The 18,057-nt window shown below is 32.3% G+C and overlaps 3 protein-coding genes and 1 long non-coding RNA gene across 7 annotated transcripts; 1 reads left to right on the top strand and 3 right to left on the bottom strand.

Moving 5' to 3' along the window:
- Positions 1–261: 261 nt before the first annotated feature.
- On the bottom strand, positions 262–2,710 carry LOC8259419 (ER membrane protein complex subunit 7 homolog). Its single transcript, XM_002515435.4, has 7 exons — positions 2,465–2,710; positions 2,182–2,225; positions 1,723–1,831; positions 1,511–1,574; positions 1,303–1,419; positions 1,115–1,223; positions 262–639 (listed from the first exon to the last, which is right to left on the bottom strand). The coding sequence occupies exons 1-7, from the start codon at positions 2,557–2,559 to the stop codon at positions 545–547; spliced, it is 633 nt and encodes a 210-aa protein (XP_002515481.1). The 5' UTR covers positions 2,560–2,710; the 3' UTR covers positions 262–544.
- Positions 2,711–3,278: 568 nt separating this feature from the next.
- LOC8259420 (uncharacterized transporter C405.03c) lies at positions 3,279–7,901 on the bottom strand. The gene is made up of 8 exons (XM_002515436.4): positions 7,438–7,901; positions 6,591–6,980; positions 5,414–5,631; positions 4,917–4,987; positions 4,682–4,783; positions 4,028–4,145; positions 3,806–3,941; positions 3,279–3,576 (listed from the first exon to the last, which is right to left on the bottom strand). The coding sequence occupies exons 1-8, from the start codon at positions 7,516–7,518 to the stop codon at positions 3,514–3,516; spliced, it is 1,179 nt and encodes a 392-aa protein (XP_002515482.1). The 5' UTR covers positions 7,519–7,901; the 3' UTR covers positions 3,279–3,513.
- A 1,443-nt stretch (positions 7,902–9,344) lies between these two features.
- LOC8259421 lies at positions 9,345–10,915 on the bottom strand. The gene has a single exon (XM_002515437.4). It carries the CDS (start codon positions 10,737–10,739, stop codon positions 9,543–9,545), a length of 1,197 nt encoding a protein of 398 aa, XP_002515483.2. The 5' UTR covers positions 10,740–10,915; the 3' UTR covers positions 9,345–9,542.
- Positions 10,916–11,454: 539 nt separating this feature from the next.
- Positions 11,455–14,181, top strand: LOC125369436. 4 transcript variants are annotated; one of them, XR_007215030.1, is made up of 4 exons: positions 11,455–11,862; positions 12,588–12,697; positions 12,937–13,030; positions 13,136–14,181. It is a non-coding gene; the product is annotated as an uncharacterized LOC125369436 (long non-coding RNA). The 4 variants fall into 4 exon arrangements; XR_007215031.1 differs by having other exon boundaries at positions 11,455–12,697; positions 13,136–13,366; positions 13,461–14,181; XR_007215032.1 differs by having other exon boundaries at positions 11,455–12,697; positions 13,136–13,634; positions 13,724–14,181.
- The last annotated feature ends 3,876 nt before the right edge of the window (positions 14,182–18,057 follow it).

Genomic DNA, 18,057 nt, shown 5'->3' with positions numbered 1-18,057 from the left:
AAGCACAGTATCTCAATTGGAGTTTGGTATCCAGAAACAGAGTTTTCACCTAATGATAAGTCGAACACAATCCATATATAGAGTTCAGTAGCCTCCACTTTTTCAATATATTTTTGCATTATTTATTACCAATCATGATTCTTCTTCCCACGAATCAAAGCCCCCACGATTAACTAAATACATTCGGAAGATTTAGAAACAAAAACACCATTTCCTTGTTAACTCGTCTGACACACACGAGGAATCTGTCAACTCTTCATGTAAACAAAATAAGGATATTTGGAAAACTATCTTTAAGATCATAATCCAACATTGCTAGTGTAAGTCTTCCATGAAAGTCTATCGCTAGTAATGTAAACAAAGAAGTTGCATCTTTTAAACTGGCGGAAAAAGTGAATTATCAGTGTATGCTGAGAAACTAATTGCTAATTGTCTGCTTGGACATTCCACTGGGACACCAATAAAGCCTCTCAATCACAATGCTGCAGGATTCTTCAGCTCCTGACCTGGAGTGAATTAGCCCAATTTGAATAAAGGCTCCTATCTATGAGCCCCTCTGTGCTCCTGGCAATAAGCTTGCCAGGGAAGGAACCCCTTGTTGCCTCATTTCTTCTTGTGCTCGCCTCATTTCCTCAGGATCTGTTGCCATATACAATCAAGTAATATTATCAGTGAGGAAGTTACAACATAAAACGCAGGGCATCTGCTAAAAGCTATTTCACAGAGCAAACTGACTAGTCCATGCAAGATCTGGGAATGAAAATAAACCTAGATTATAAAAACTGATGGCTGATGCATGTAAAAGAAAAGGAATAACCGTTTATGTTTATTAAAAATCTTGAATGATGGCGAAAAGAAAAAAAAAACAGTTATCCATGAGTTGTGTAGTATTTGCAGGAATTTTGTGTCAGTAATGCAGGTGAGCAAAGTCACATTGATCCAGATAATGCATCATCAAGGTCTGACTTAGACCCGAAGGTGCCCATGATGAATAAACAAGTTATAAAACCTATGGGATAAATCACCGGTCCTCTGGTCAGTCCATTTAAATCTACTGCAAGTCCTCTAATCCATGACTGGAAGATATAACTATGAAACAAATAGAGTACTTTACCCATGTTCTCCATTAATTTGGGCATCAGGAACATGACCACCAGCATAAATCCCACCATAAGACCCATTGGGCTTTTGACAACAGACATTATCGAGAAAGGTTCTCTAATCTGGAAGAAAACACATATCAGACAGATAGTAATTGATAAACTAACAAACTACTGAGTGAATATGAAAAGGAGGACCAACCTCATAATATTGTTCATCTCTCATTGGCTCCAATACCAACTCATTCAGGCCCCTTCTGTTCTCTGTCAAAGCTGCCTGAACCTTGCCAGGGAATCTGGCACTAACGTCAACTCGGACCTTAAACATATAAAAGAAACTTCAATAAGGAGAAATACAATACACAGAAATTCAATGTCAAACTAACTCTTTCTGAAGATTGAAAACCTACTGGAGAAAAGAAATAGCCGATTGCAGCCACTTCAATTAAATGAGTTCCTGCTGGCACGTTGTGACTTTTACCATACAAGTCAAGGGATCACAATTTCTCCGACTTACTAATGTTTATGTTCTAATTCAGTTATCAATAGAGGAACAGTTTGAAGAAATACCCAGGAGTAATGCAAATGGGAAAATATAAAAAAACACAAAATAGTAGGATACAATGAAAAATATCCATCAGGCCTGAGAAAAGTGATGTTTTGGCCACCATTGAGTACAACTTTGACACTAGATAGTTTTCCAGGAAGACCAAATCCTTTTATACCCAAACCTGCTAGAAGGAAATTCATCAATTATCAGCCACCATAGCAAGAGGGATGGTAGAAAAATAAGACATGGTATAACATAACTAATCATATATAGTGTGGAGCAATGAGCCACAATCAAACTCTTGAACCAGGCATCACAATAGAATTCCTTAATGATTATATCATATAGATTGTGAACCACTTCTATCTTTGCTTTCATACAATTGCAAATATCACCTTTTGAACAATAAAAAATCAAGTCTAAAAAGCATACTTTCAAAAAATGGACTAAAAAACCATCACAAGCACATAGCTTAGCAAAACAATTAACATAAATCGCCTAACCGGAATTTAACCAAAAAAAGAAACGAACCTCCGATCTTCACTCGACCATTGATGCTGTGACCGTCGCTAGACCTGTAAAAGGAACAGTTGGCTTCATGAGAAATCAAACAACTAGTCAATATCTAAACCCTAAAGTTCCATTAGCTTTCAAGAACACTTTCAGTTGAAGGAAATAACGAAGTAAACTAGCTAATGGTTCAAAAGAAATTAAATAAATAGACAGGGTTTAATAAATAAATTGAAATTTGAGTAATTTGAAATAGAATTAATGGAGTTAGAATTGATGAAACACGAAGCTGAGAAACCTTTACCCTGACGAAACCGCAAGAGCCGGAAGGAGAAGAGAAACGCAAAATTGTGCGAAAAGTATGAGATTGACCGGTTTCCATCTGAGGATCGACCCCATAGTAGCAAAAGTGTAGCAGGGACTTTGCAAAGCTTGATTCGATCTGCGCGATGCCACCGTTTTTGTCGTTAGTTTTCAACTGATTTATTTTTCCCAATTTTGGGTGTCCATTAACAATTTCTTTTTCTTTTTTCTTTTTAAACTATTCTGGTGTTTTATGATGATGATGATGATAAAAATAAAAAAATAATATTCGAAGAAAATATAATTAATTTATTTAAATAACATTATTTTTAAAGAAATATTTATCAAAAATCGTCTGGATTAAATCCTCACCAAAGTAGAAGGAGAAAAGGAAAAACAAAATAAATTGTCATATAGGTAGGAACACCAGACCTTTCAGATTCCATCCACTTGTAAGTATATCAGAATCTGAAATTATAATCTTATTTGAAGTAACTATATTCAACAAAAGTTTCACAATTAATTTGAAATTCTGTCATCGAGTAACCCTAAAAACATTTATTTAAGAACAATTGGCAAAGGCAAAATTAAATTGAATATTTGAAGCAGAGCAAAGAAAAGCTTGAAATCAAATGCCTGTTTTCTTTAAATTTTAACAAGGTGCGGGGAAGTGGAAGTGGATCATGAATTAGAAGTAACAAAAAGGTAAATTCATTTGTCAATCATGTTATGTGGCCCGGTATTTATTTGCTTTTGAACATCATCATCATCAAATCATAAATTTAAAGCATATATTTACAAGATCCAAAGAAACATAGAGAGAACAAATTTCTTTTTTTCTTTTCACCAAAACTATTTATTACAATTTGGGCTCTCCAAGCACAACCATACCCACCACAATATAAGACCTCTAGCTTCTTCATTTACACAATTCAATTACAACTTATCATTTGTGAGCATCAAATCAGTGTGGCATCTAAGTCATAACGGTGGAGATATGCCCCAGAAAGAATGGCTGTATGATTTTAAGCGCAGGGATTTCACCCAGTGCTATAATCCCAACTTCCTTGAGAACCAATCTGAAAGGTTAGCTATCACAAATCCCGCAAAAACCTGCCACCAACCAAATACCATCAGAATGGAGGGATTATTATACTAGTTTCAAAGACAACCATACACAATGCACTTTGCTCTATTCCGTTGAACATTCACCTCATAACTAAAACAAACACAACGGTTATATATGCGTGTACAAATTGGTAGAGCATAGCACTCCCGCATTTTTTTTATTATCTTATGAGGGACAAAAAAAGGGTACTAATATTTGAAACACTACAATCACCTGAGCAGAACCAAGGATGTAAATCGCTGAGTAGTGACGACCGTGAATAACCATATCAGCCACCATAGCAAGAGGGATGGTGAGCGACATTCCCAACGTGGCCACCAATGGAGTTGTCCATACAACACATAATGCCCTAGGGATAATAGAGCAAAACTTTAGCTAAACCTTATAATATGAGTTTCTGAAGCAATTACAACAAAACAAAATGCTTTCATTTACCAAAAGTAGTCAGAAAGGACACTTCCAATAAAGCCATTTGCAAGAACAACTTCATCCATTTTAGCCGAGTGAGGAATTGTGAACTTGGGTTCTATCCCCAAGGCGGTCAATGGCAACACTGAGGAGAAATCAGAAAGTTCTAATTCAGTTCCCATCCAATGCAGCTTTACAAAAATATACTTTAAATTTCATGTTGGGAACTTACTCAGTATTTGGTAGACAAATAACTCTCAGCCAGTAATATGGCCACACAATAAAAATTGAATTTCAAGGGGAATTGCATGTTGCTTTCTAGTCAGTTTTTCCCAAGAAAAAGGCATGATAACTAAAAGAATCACATGTAATTAAAATTCTAAACCACATATTCCAAGGAAGATTATTTTCAAAACGTTTATCTCTAAGCTTAAAATTGAAATAAGACAAAAGAAATTCCATGGTCTCTGTAATAAATTCCACCAGCAGCTGAACACTGACTAGTAGAAACTCAACACCTTTGCTCCTATCTAGTCAGCTGAACACTGACTAGATAGGAGCAAAGGTGTTGAGCTTCTAAGTTAATTAACTGCATCCTGGAGAGCTATAAGCATGATTCCATGGATCTGATCCATTAAAATTTCACCTAATCAAGATGACATTAAAAAAATAATCTCTTACCAAGCCACCATAGAGCTACAAGCGTGAACAGGCCAATGTATCCAAACAACTTTTGGACATCAACCCGTTCTCCTTCCTCACCAGCAAACTTTTTAAGAAGCACTGCAGTAATAATTGTAAAATGAATCACAATACTCTGCAAGAATAATATTGGAACGATAACTACATACAAGAAGAAAGAAATTCCCATTGGATGAGTAGATAAGAAAACTGAATAAGAGACACTATGACCAACCTGTAAATAGTCCGTATGACATGGCTGAGAGAAGGCCAAAAAGATCCCCAACAAAAGAGCGCTTCCCATTGCTGAATATAAGGGATCAACTTCAATAACCAAAAATACAGTACAAAGAGCAACATGAACAAAAATAGCAGCCCAAACTATGCACATGCTGAAAATTGGAAGTGCCATTCTGCATTAGAGGCAACTAAATGCACAGTTGGGGATGCAGTGTTCTGCATGTCAAGTTCTTACGTAGACCATCAGCAGCTGTAAGGCAGCCCTAATTCTCAAGGTGCAAAATAGAGGATAGACTTCCACTAACAGTCTATCACTTCTGCAATTATGTATTAATAAAATAATCTATAAAAGTGGGTTAAGAATCCTTTCCTGGACTATGGAACATTAGGCAAAAGGTTCCTCAAATAAGCACACCAAACAGCATTGATATAAGTTGAGAAGCCAAAATAATATGATGCAATTAAAAGAAAAAAAACTGATATGGAGCTTACATGGAAGTGCTTAGTTGAGACTCATCTGCAGCCCAAGTTTTTCCCAATGCAGTCATGACAACACCAGCCATGCTCACAAGGACAGCTGCTACTTTTGCAGCATTTAAGGTATCTTGACCCAGAAACACACCAATGAAGAGAGTAAAAAGTCCCGACGTTGATGACAGAACTGTTGTACTTGCAACACTTGTACGTGCGAGTGCAGCATTTGACAAATACTGTTCTCCACAACGAAAACCATAACCAAGAACTTCACTCAATTCCTTAATGCTGATTTTAACCAAAATCCTTTGTGAACAAGACAAAGGAGCTCCAGAAATAATTCTAAATCTTTTAGCAAAAATACACATGCATCTGATAGTATAACAGAAAAGTCATAAAACAATGCATAAATTATATGGCCTAATCAATTTAACCATGCAACAATATAAAGTTAAGGACAAAGTTGATTTGGACAAGCATTTGGAAAAATGGCTATGGATGATTCTCTTTCTCTTACAATGGCTGTGAATGATTCTACACATTTTACGGTTTTCTATCCTAGTTGTTCTTTTATCAGCTCACTGAACCTCACATATTGTTCGCTTAGTGGATCCAATGAGACAGCCAATAATGCTCTAAACCCCGCAAATTCGTATTGATCATGTGTGACAGCAATACATGGCGTAGAAAACTAATGAAACCTATGTCCAGTTGACCCAGAGACCTACTTGATGTTAGAATATTTTATATACAGAAAAACCAGAAACAAGAAAGGCGTCATGGATCCGTGACCTGGTGCCTGATTATCTAGCTAGATAACTTGCACTCATGCATCACTCTTTGGATACCTATCCTCACAATGTAGGAGCACATGGATTAACATAGTCGCACAGCATAATAAGAATTGGCTTGTATCAGAAAACAATATTCAAAAACTCATCTTTATGTGCATGTATCACATTGTGTTAAGAGCGCCCATTATATTCAGAGAACTTATTTTTCAACGGCCAATTATATTTTGAGAGCAAGACTACAATATAAATGCAGGGATTGAAGAGAGGAAATCATTCAATTCTCACATACATTTATATCAAGTGATAGATTTTTCCAAAACTAAAAAATGGATTTATGCACAATATTGATTTTTGCATGTTGCAGAATTTAGAATGAACAACTAGTCCTGAACAAAACATACCTCTGTTACAAACCAGATTGGAGCGATATAGAAACCATAGGTGGCAATCTCTCGAGTTGTGAGCTCTTTGTCATGTTTCAACACGTTTAAATCATCTTTGTGTCTGGGAACCAAAGGCTTTCCCTCTGCTTCAGATGAAAGGTCTGCTTCACTGTCTTTTCTGGTCAAAGTTCCCTGAAGTTCCATTTCAAAAATTTTCTGGCTTAGAGGGGAATTTAATCCATCAGAACACTCATTTAGGCTTCCTGCATCTTTACCGCTTTTAGAAGAACGGTGCTTTAGTATCTTACATATCCAGTCCTTAAGAAATGCTATTGGAAGGTAAACCACCATTAGAGAAGCTCCAAGATAAGTCACCGCAAATGGCTGCTTGTAATCCGTAAAGATACCCTGTAAAATTTGGATCAGTCAGTTTGTACAGATGCAAAAATAGCTTATAACACAGTGTGTTATCGTGTAATCTATACATTTAAACCGTCACCAATTATGAATTCGTTCATGGTATCGCTAAGGAACTAGAAAGATCAAGAAACAGAAATTGAGTCTCCACTTTCAAGAGGAAAAAGATAGCAAGTGGATTAAGTGATATACAAAATGCTCCATTTTTCTTTTGAGCTTTGACCTCCTTTACTTGTAGAGCAAAGTAACCTTCTTTATGAATTTAGAAGGTCCAAAGTATCCAAGATTCGCAAAGCAAAAATCAAAAATCGAATTGTTAATAAACTGAAAATATCAGCAACTGGGTATGCATCAATTGCCTCAATTATCCGATTGCAAATTCAAAAATTTAATCTTATACAAAAATAAACAAGATATGTAATTTAAATGAAAATAAAACAAAACCTACCTGGGTAACTTCTGCAGAGGTGACCCATATAATAACAACAGCAGCTATCAAGAATAGACCAGCTTTATATCTCCAACTCATTATCAAATACGAATTAAAAAAAGAAAAACGAAAGTAAAGAAACAGGCAGAGATTAACAGAGATCTGTGAAGTTTTTTCAGATCTTTGGAAACAAAGCTGTTGGTTGAATAGAGGTCAGCGGGTAAGTGAAATGTTGAGATCCCAATGGTTGAAGAAGATGACGTAGGCTACAATGTGTATAGAATGTAATTTAAAAAAAAAAAAAAAAAAAAGGAAGAAGAAACGGCTGGTTTGGTGTGAATTAGAAGAATGCAAAAGAGAGGGATTCTTGTAAAAGGGAAAAAGCCAAAAACAATGGCACAGAGACGGAAGGTAGAGAAACACTATTACTGTTAAAAAATTAAGTTGTATGAGTTTTGGTGGTTTTAGCTAACTATAATTAATTCTCTCCCCTTTAATTAAAAAAAAAAAATAATTATTGACTCCAAATTTATGGTTGGTCTGGTCCAATCAATATGCAAGGAAATCCAATTAATATTTCCTAATCATAGTTTAGAATATTCCCTTGCTATTTCTTTTGTTACTATTAGAATTTGAACCTGAGCTTGTAAATACCGTCCAGGCAAGTTGACCTTTCAAAATTTTATGAAATTTACTTTAACCAAAACATATGTACATAATATGAATTCATATTATTTGGAGTTTGAAATTATAAATCTATATCTATCTTTATATGTCCTAAATATGTTTCGAATTTATTTTTTTGACAATAAAATTATTATTTTTAATAAATAAAATTTATATTTATATATATTATTATATGAGTTTTTATATTAAAAAATTGTGTTTCTAATTAAATATTAATTTAAATTTTAAAAATAGTATATTAATAATAAATTAATTTTCTAAAAAAATGAAGTGACATATATGGGCCTACCATTCTTGCACATTCTTAGATTGAAAACCAGTTCTAGTCTATAATTTAATATAAAGTGGAAGTCTACCATCAACTTTTTGTTGAATACATTGACAAAACTTAAATATAAGTTAGAAGGAAAGTAAAGAAAGAAAGCATTAGAGAGTTTTTATATGTTATTATTGTTCCATAATGGCGTTGGGCATTGGCAGTTGATGTATAAACATCCCATCAGCTGGGTGTAATTACTGTTTCTTTTAATACATAATTAATTTTTTAATGATCATTAAACATTGAAAAATAGACACTGGATTATAAATTTGCTGCCTAAACAAAAATAGATATATCATTTGAATTACTAAAATTTTAGAGAAACTCTCCTTCATATTTTGATTTTACTTTGTTTTTTTCTTTTTTGTCAAAAATTAAAAAGGACGATAAAATAAATATTTTAATTAAATAATTAAACTAAGACTCAATAGTATCAATACAAAATTATCCACCAAAGAGATTCTCGTGCTTGATGAAGAGATCAGAGGAATATTCTCAAGTCCACTAAAGAGTTTTTTTTTTTTTTTTTTTGAAACTAAAACCTTGAACCGCCACCGTTCTACCATCCTAAGTGGGTAACCTTATTCAATTGAGTATGACTCATAAAAGTCGCGGTTGTCATGCAACCACCACCAGTTCGAGCTATAAACTTTCACATGAAACGGAAAAAAAGAAAATTGCGTATAAATGATGACTTCAATTACTTCAGAAATTATATTGCTTTCAGCTAGAATTTCTTAAAGTATCAGAATTTGCCAGGTAAACTGCAAGAATGACAGCTTGCTGAATACTGCTACTGTAAATAAACAATTTCTTTGCTCATGACTTTTTTTTTATTTCTTTCTCAATTTAAGCCATGGTGGGAAGCTGAAAGAATAGAAGAAAAATAAGCAAACTTGGCAACTGTAAAGAGGCAAAGAAAACAATATTTCAACCTCCATTAAATCTCAATTTTGAAATTCCTTTTATGTTAAACACCACACTACTCTCCCCTACCTATCAGCAGCCCTAGAATTGGTTATCAAGATATCTTATGACTTTTACAAAAACCAATAAATAAAAGAATTTTTTTCTTTTTTTTTTTAAAAGGAAGTCAATCTATTCTTAGATTTATTTTTCAAGATGAAGAACCCCACAGTACCTCTGCCACAATAGAGGCCTCCTCTGCCTCAGAAACAGAGGCTTCTTTAACTCTCCTCAATATTTCCATTTTCAAGGCTTTTCTTTCTTGGTAGTTCAATCCATCTCCTACTTCAACTTGCACTGCAAATCTCTTTACACAGCTTGCAAATGGTCTGTTCCTTACAATTTCTTCTTCTTCTTCTTCCTCAATATCCTCTTCACACATTTCTCCATTTCTCTTCTCAGTACATTGATCTGTCGCTTTCTTGACTAGGTTGTCTCCAAATTTTGATCTTTGGAATTCCATCAGCTTTTCAATCAACCCTTCTTCTATCATAGCTTCAATCACTTCTTTTCTACCAGAATATGCAATTTCACAGATGCAATCCATTGCTGCTACTTGAATTGATAAATCTTGTGACCTCAAAAGGCTTATAATTCTTGGGATTTCTCCATCCAATTCAATTTCATCAATCAATGGAGTCTTGATCAATCTTATAAGTGAACAAAGAACTTGTATGGAACAACCTGAAGCCATTGATATCAAAGATTGAACAATTGGACCCATTAAAACCAACCCAACAAACACATCTCTATTGAATTCGACTAAACCAACTATACAAAGAGCAGCCTGTTCTCTAATCCTCTTCGAGCAAGTTGAGTCACATAGTAAAGATTCAAGAATTGTGAACCCTTTTGCTCTCAAAACTAATTCTTGAAAATTACTATCAAAACCCAGTAATAAACGATTCTCAAACTCTTTCAATACCCTTAATCTCTCTTCCTCACTTACTGTTTCTTGATCTTGACTTATCTTTACAAGATTCTGAACATTTTCTTGATCAATACAGGCTTGAACCTCAGCTTCAATAGCAAATGCAACTTGATAAATTCTGTAGTTAATTATTTGGCGGTGAATGAGGGATTTAAGGCTATTACCTGGGGATCCTTTATGCTTTTGAAGTAGGGTTCTAAGGGTGAATAATAATTCAGAGAGTTTAGAAAGTTTTGGGTTGCTAGAGAAAATGGTCTCGTGCTCTCTATGGAGTTCGAAAAGAGCTTCTATGGCAGGTTGGGGATTGTGGGTAATGAAAGTAGATTTGTTTTGGAGATGTTTTGAAGATTTTTTAAGAGACTGTAAGAATGATGATAAAGGGTTATTGTTGTCTTGAACTTCTGATGATTGTTCCATGGCTACTCAGATTTCTAAGGTTAGCAAAATGAATTGAGCAATGTGATCGTAGATGATAGAACCAACTAGAGAGGACAGGAGGAACTGAGTTAAGAAACAAACCTACCAGTCAACTAACTAATGCCAGCAGTAATTCTCTAGTTGTCATAGTTTCGAGTTTGAGTTTCTGATATTTCTATTAATGTATGAAAATTAATTTCTTTTTGTATATTGTGTGAAAAACTCTATTATCTATATATTGCGTCCAAGAAAAATAAAAGCTACATCTTAAATTACACACATTATTTTAAAAAATATTTATTTAATTTCAAGTTTTACATTTTTCCAATCCTTTCAGTAATAGACTTTTTTTGATAATTTTATGTGATAAACTCAGTTCTACTTTTATTAGATAATTTATTAAGAAGAAATAAAAATATCTATATTTTTTATTAGAAGTATAGTGTAATTTTTCTATTTTTATTACATACAAATATTAATAAAATATAGTTTTTAATTTTTTTAAAAATACGATGTTAATTATTTTTCTAGTTTTTTCTGATAAAAAATTTTAAAAATAGCTAAAGAACAATTACATTGTATTTCAAAAAAAATTTAAAAATAGTATTTTCTTAAAAAATTATACAGTAAAAATAATTTTTTTTTTTAATTTTAAAATGTTTTCAAAAAATTCCTTAATTTATTTTCCCTATTGTTGGTGCCATAAATGATTTGATTTAGCCCATAGAAAGCTCAAATTGGTTTTAGCCCAAATTAATATATAATATTTGTATTCTGCACTTGTAGGGTATCCAGTTACAAAAGGTTAAAAATTATTATATAGGGTATCCATCCAGTTACAAATTAGTATATATTCTTTTCACTAACTAATTGTGTTTGAAATCAAGCGGCCACATAAAAATTGTTTCATTTTAGGCGAGAGAATACATAGTTGTTTTCAATAATACTCTCAAAATCATTTTTTTTTTAAAGAAAAAGCAAAAAGAAAACGCTCCTCCGTCACAGCATTAAGAGTTTCCTCTCTTTTTCTTCTTCATGAAAAAAGAAAAAGAGAATATATGCCTCTCACGTCTTGCTTCTCCAAATGCCAAACAAAAAATCAAGCTCTGGATGCTCTGAAAGTGTAAATAACAGTATTACTTGTAACTGATTTCGTATTTTGAATTTTTGAGGCTAATGGAAAACGATGTAGCTGATTAATCTGAAATTAATTTCTTCCAAGATCCCTAGCTTTCCTTTTTTTTTCTTTCCTTTTACGCTCGGTTTCAGATTCTTATTTGAATCTGAATATATTACGTTTTGTGTTTGTTTATGATACCTACAACACTGTTTTTAGTTCAACAAATTCAACCTCACCTTGCGTTTTTGAATCTGTTTTTGTTAATAAGCTTGAACCTAGGTTTTTCTTAGCATCAGCAGCGTCTTTTTTTTTTTTTTTTCTTTCTGAAGTTCGTTATACGTTTTTGTTGATTTCTCACTTTGCGTTTTTGAAGATAATAACTCTGTTTTTGTTAATAAGCTTGCACCTCAGTTTGTTTTAGAATCTGTAGTCCTTTTATCTGCATTTCCTCTTTTCTTTTTACTTGCTATCTGCTTCTTATTTTGTATATACTGTGTGTTTACTTCGTTTCTAATGCCTATAAAACCTTTCTGTTTTTAGTTTAACAAGCTACATATGTTTCCATGCTTTTACGTCGTTTGTGATTCGTTGTCATAGTAATCACTTTTACTCTGAAATCTACTTTTTTTTGGAAAATGTTAGCTGTTTTTGTGTTTGTTTAAAGTGTCTGATATATGTTTCTCATTTATATGTATTATGCACATATGCATCGGTTGATATTGATATAGCCCTGGCATGACGGATAATGCTAAATTCGAAGATCACACGCCCTTAACAACTTGCCTGTTGGATTCCTTTTTGCCTGAATTTGACGATTCTGGAGCTTTCCGTCGGTCAGGTGATAGCTCTCTCTTGTGATTTTCCTTAGCATGTTGTGTACTAATTTGGAGACTAGAAATTTTACGAGAAAAGTGGTTGTTTTGAGCTCCTCTTTACATGGGAATGTAGATTATGTCTTCAAAATTATTCTTGTGGTAATTAGTGTAGATTCTGTCTTCAAAATTATTGCTGTAGTAATTAAGCGTCAATTTGTAATTTCTTACACTATTAATTTCTATCTTTCAAAAAATATCCCAGGCTTGCCTTTTGTGTTTGAAAAAAACTCGAGCTACCCCAGCAATATGCAGGAAAATAGCGAATACTTCATCTGAATTTGAGACTTGTATCTCAGGTTAATTAGGTTATCTAATTTTCATTATAGTCAAATTTTGTTTGTCATTGTTTTCTAGCAAATAACCTGTGCGCTGATATAAATTGATTTAATTATATATGCTAGGCGAACCGGAACAGGCGAAATAATGCAGGAGAAAGGGGCTTACATTAATCACGATGACACAAGTCTATTACTTGCTTTGGGAAATTTGAAGGAATTACATGCTTTGGCCGTGAGACTAAATGAACGGCAGAGGGAAAAGTTGAGTTTTATTGATCAGCAAGTATATGAGCTGCTCACTCACTTTGTCTTCAGGGAAGCGAGAGATAATATTTTTTGACATTTAATGTTGATGTAAGTAAGAAATTTTATTTTTTCTTCTTCGTCGTTTGCACATGTTGTATTGCCAAATGGGACTGCTCAAGGGCAGCCAGTTTCATATCACCAGGGCGCACCTTGTAATGGAGGTATAAATGATGGAGGAGGTGCTGGAGGTTCTCATGCAAATGGGGATACAAGTGGTGGTGGTGGTGATGCAGATGCAGGTGGAGGTGGCGGAGGTGGAGGTGTGAATTTCATATTTTATGTTCCAGTAGTCCTAAGGACCCCTGGAAACTAGCAGGTCCGAGCCACTTTCCATTGTTTCCACTTTATATACGAATTGGGATCAGTTCCTCAACGTCCTCCACTGCCATTGGTGTAACTATGCAGATGAATTGCCACGTCCGAATATTACTCGGGAGACGGTGTGACCAGGTTAAAGGGTTATCTTTCGACGTCATCTAAATGAGAATGAGCCTCAACCTGTTGGAGAGGATTATGAGGAAATGGATTTTGAAGGTGATTGGCCTTCCTTTCATCACATGATTCGGCAGGTTATTGTTGAACCACTGGCGGCTTGATATGAAAAGTGACAAGGGGAGCCTTCTTAGATTATTTTTCCTTTGAACCTCGTTCTAGTTGGGAAATTTTCAGAATTTCGCTGGTAATTTTTGAAAACTTCTAGATAAAAATTATCATTGATGGCAAGAATTTTAATACAAATCGGCTAAAATAGATCAATTCAATGTGAGCTTTGGCTCGCTACTATACCGATCAGATCTTTTATCACAGATCAAGAACCAACCACACGATTGAACTACTGCAATATACTTAGTATTTTCTAGAAACCCATTGGCTCAACTACCAATGCACCACTACTAACTATTTTCTATAAACTTCCAATAATTATCATTATCAAAATCCAAAGAGATTGTTTGCTAAGGAAAAAATGTCATTTTAACTATTGTAAACACTTATATTCAAGTCTTATTCAAAGACTAATTTAAATTTTGGAGTGGCTCTTCAGGCACATCGTTTGGACTCTTCTAACCTATGTTTTGCAGGTGACGAAAGTATATCACTTATCTAAGGATTGGAATTTTTGCCAGTTGTATCATTTGGCGCGGTAAGTGTGGAACACCTTTCTTTTATAATTTAGTCTGCTAGTCATTCTCATGGATCTTTTCCTACTTATATAATTCAGACAACTTGAAATCCTATTACCAATGAAGTACTAGAATATTTGTTTCTAATTTTCTTTGTTCTTATTTAATCAATAAAAAGCCAGTATTGAAGTTGCCCAACAGTTAACCTCTAGACTTCTTTAAGATTCTTCGTACTTATTTTTTTATATGACATTTATTTATGATATTATGAGAAGATTCTATATTCAAAATCCAATTATTTTCGATATGCTTCTAGCTATATAATCGCAATTGCAAAAGGATTTTCATAGGTAGATCTCCAAATCAATGAGAAACCCTCCAAGAAGACTTTAAAAAGACCTTCCAGAAGATCTCCAATGAAATTTCTTCAAGATACCTTCCATAAAGATTTCTAAAAAAAAATCTCTAAGAGATCTTATTGCAAGAAAATTTCCAAAAAAAATTTCAAAAGATTTCTCAAGAGAAAATCTCTAGAAACTCCAAATATCTTCCAAGAGAAAATCTCTCAAAAATCTCTGAAAGATCTTCTAAAAGAAGATCTCCAGAACTCCAAAGATCTCTCAAAAATCTTCGAAAGATCTTTCAAGAGAAGATCTTCAGAAAAAACTCAAAAAACTCTTCCAAAAGAAGATCTCTAAAGAAAATTTTCAAGACATCTTTATAGGAAGATTTGTAAAAAAATTCAAAAGATCTCTAAAAAAATTTCCAAGAAGAACTCTAAAAAAAAATTCAAGAGACCTCCTAAAAAGATCTCTAAAAAAAAAGTCTCTAAGAGATCTCCAAAGAAAATTTCTAAAAGATCTCTAAAAACTCTAAAGATCTTCCAAGAGAAGATCTCCAAAGAAATTTTCAAGAGATCTCCTAAGAAGATCTCTAAAGAAAATTCTCAAGAGATCTTTACAAGAAGATCTTCAAAGAAAATCTCTTAAGAAAGTTTCCAAAAAATCTTTACAAGAAGATCTCCAAAGAAAATTTCAAAAGATCTCCCAAGAAGATCTCTAAAGAAAATTTCCAAGAGATCTTTCAGAAAATCCTAAAAAGGATCTACATTAAGTATCATCCGAGTTTGGAACTTATGGAGGGACATGGTGTGCAATGCATACTCGCCTAAAGAGATTGCATATATAAGCTATAAGATTAGCCAAAGTACTATGAGATAGCCTATAAAGCTAATGGATCACCTAGAAGAGCTATGAGATCGGATGAAGAGCCATGTGATCGCTTATAGATCTCTTTAAGATCAGACAAAGAACTATGAGATTGTCTAAAGAGTTATGAGATCTCTCGTGTATCACACCCATGATCTCCATCAGTTATCATGATCATGTTCTTCACTTCTTGAAAATAGAAGATCATGTCTCAACACACAAGGTACTTATTAGTAATTCTTCTGTACAGATCTCTCTAATATAGATTTTTTCTATACAAATCTCTCCAATATAGATCTTCTGTACAGATCTTCCGCATAGATCTCCACTATCAGCTACATTTTATAGATCTCTATAAATATTCCAAGCCTTTATCTCAAAACTTGTAGGGGGACATGTGATATAAATCGGCTAAAATAGATCACCCCAAGGTGAGCTATGGCTCACCATATACCGATTAGGTCTCCCATCATAGATCAGGAACCACCCACATGACCGAACTGCTGCAACATACTTGGTTATAATTCATGTTCACCACTTCCTTTATGAATATAGGACCTATTTTTCCACTACCAATACACCACTATTAGCTATTTTCTAGAAAATAAACTCCTAACAATCATCATTATAAAAACTCAAAGAGGTCGCTTGCTCATAACAAAAATGTCATTTTAACTCTTGTAAATACTTATATTTAAGTCTCATTTAAAGACTGATTTATTAGAGTGGTTCTCTAGGCACATCGCCTGAACTCTTCTAACTCATGTTTTGCAAGCTATAAGAACAAATTGCTTATCTAAGTATCAAAACTTTTACCAATTGTATCAATTTCTAATCCTCACACTTAAATTTGTAATCTAATTACGTCATAATTTTTTTCTGCTTCCTGTAATGAATTAATGAGAAATTGTAGAGAGCATTCAAAATCAAATATTTTTGCTCATTTCCACGTACAATTACAATCATCTTTCCTTACTATTCGTAAATTTTAACTTTCAATTGTCATAGCTATTGTTGGAAATTGGTTTATCATTCCTATTGAATGAATTCATCTCTTATTTCAATTTAAGAATACTAGTCATTTACTCGTGCCTATTGAATGAATTTATTTCTTATTTCAATTTAAAAATACTAGTCGTTTACTCGTGCATTGCATAATCATTATTATTATTTAATTATAAATCAAATTGATAGATACAATTTAATAAGATTTTTAATATTTTATATTAATTTATAAAGTCTTAGAAAATAATAATAAACTAATTATTTTTAAATGTCCTTAATTTTTTAAAATTTTAATAATATAACAATATAAAAATTATTTAAAAATTAATTTATTATTTAATTTTAGTATTATGTAAATTAACATATCAATATAATTAATATTACTATTTTTGAAATTAAAAATTCATTATACAATTAAAAATGTTATTTTCTTGATTAGAATTATTATCTAATTACAAAATTGATCTATTAGTTAATATTATACTAAAATATAGTTGATATGTTATTTCTTAGGATAGAATTAATATTATCATTGATTAAAAAGTTATATTAAGTTTAAGACTATATAAATTAACATATTAATATAATTGATATTACTATTTTTTAGGATTAAAATTTTATTATATAATTAAAAAACTAATTTAATATCGAATATAAAATTTAGAATATAGTTTAAGATGTATTTTATAAATTATAGTTATTATTTAATTATAAAACTAATTTATTTGTTAATACAATTTTAAAATATAATTAATATGCTATATTTTAGGATATACTTAATATCATTATCTAATTAAGAAGTTATTTATTAGTTAATATAATATTAAAATATAATTAATATATTGTTTAATTAGGAATGTAATTTATAAATTAATAAACTAATTAAAAAATTATAAAATTATATATAAATTTGAATTTCATGTGTCAAAGAGTAAACATACATGTGAAAATAAAAATTTTATATACCAAAAAGTAAAAAAATTTAAATGTCGGATATATATATATATATTTCTTAATCATTTCTTTGTGTACAAATATTCTAATCCACCTCTAGTGTTCATTTTTACTGTTGTGATCAGCTTTAATTGACGCAAGGCATAAATATGGACCCCAAATTTGCGAAAAATAAAAAATTAATAGAGGAGGTCAATTTAATTTGCAGAAAAGGAAAATGAAATAAATTAATATTATCATATTTTAAGATTTTTCTTTTGTGTTCATGCTAAAATAATCTATTAATAGTCTCTACTTTTAAATTTAGATGTTATTAAAAAATAAAATTTTTAAAGTGAGATAGGGTAATAAATATTTAATAGAAACTTCTTTTCCTCTTTTAAGTTACAAATAAATAAGAGGGATTAAAATTACTCTCTATTTTACTTAAATTGAAATATATAAACTTACG

Source organism: Ricinus communis, chromosome 3 (genome assembly GCF_019578655.1).
Source record: "Ricinus communis isolate WT05 ecotype wild-type chromosome 3, ASM1957865v1, whole genome shotgun sequence".
NCBI classification, from domain to species: Eukaryota; Viridiplantae; Streptophyta; class Magnoliopsida; order Malpighiales; family Euphorbiaceae; genus Ricinus; species Ricinus communis.
This window is presented reverse-complemented; position numbering and strand designations above follow the sequence as displayed.

Bases quoted from the DNA above. Each gene is read 5' to 3' on its own strand.
- LOC8259419 (XM_002515435.4), bottom strand. From the start codon at position 2,559: ATGGGGTCGATCCTCAGATGGAAACCGGTCAATCTCATACTTTTCGCA. The intron at 1,575-1,722 runs GTATCCTACTAT...GTATGGTAAAAG, and splicing joins CCTGATGGATATTTTTCATT to TCACAACGTGCCAGCAGGAA. The intron at 1,224-1,302 runs GTTGGTCCTCCT...GTTTTCTTCCAG, and splicing joins GAGATGAACAATATTATGAG to ATTAGAGAACCTTTCTCGAT.
- LOC8259420 (XM_002515436.4), bottom strand. From the start codon at position 7,518: ATGAGTTGGAGATATAAAGCTGGTCTATTCTTGATAGCTGCTGTTGTT. The intron at 4,988-5,413 runs GTAAGCTCCATA...CCTTATATTCAG, and splicing joins TCTCAACTAAGCACTTCCAT to CAATGGGAAGCGCTCTTTTG. The intron at 3,942-4,027 runs GTAAATGAAAGC...TATTATCCCTAG, and splicing joins GTCCTTTCTGACTACTTTTG to GGCATTATGTGTTGTATGGA.
- LOC8259421 (XM_002515437.4), bottom strand. From the start codon at position 10,739: ATGGAACAATCATCAGAAGTTCAAGACAACAATAACCCTTTATCATCA.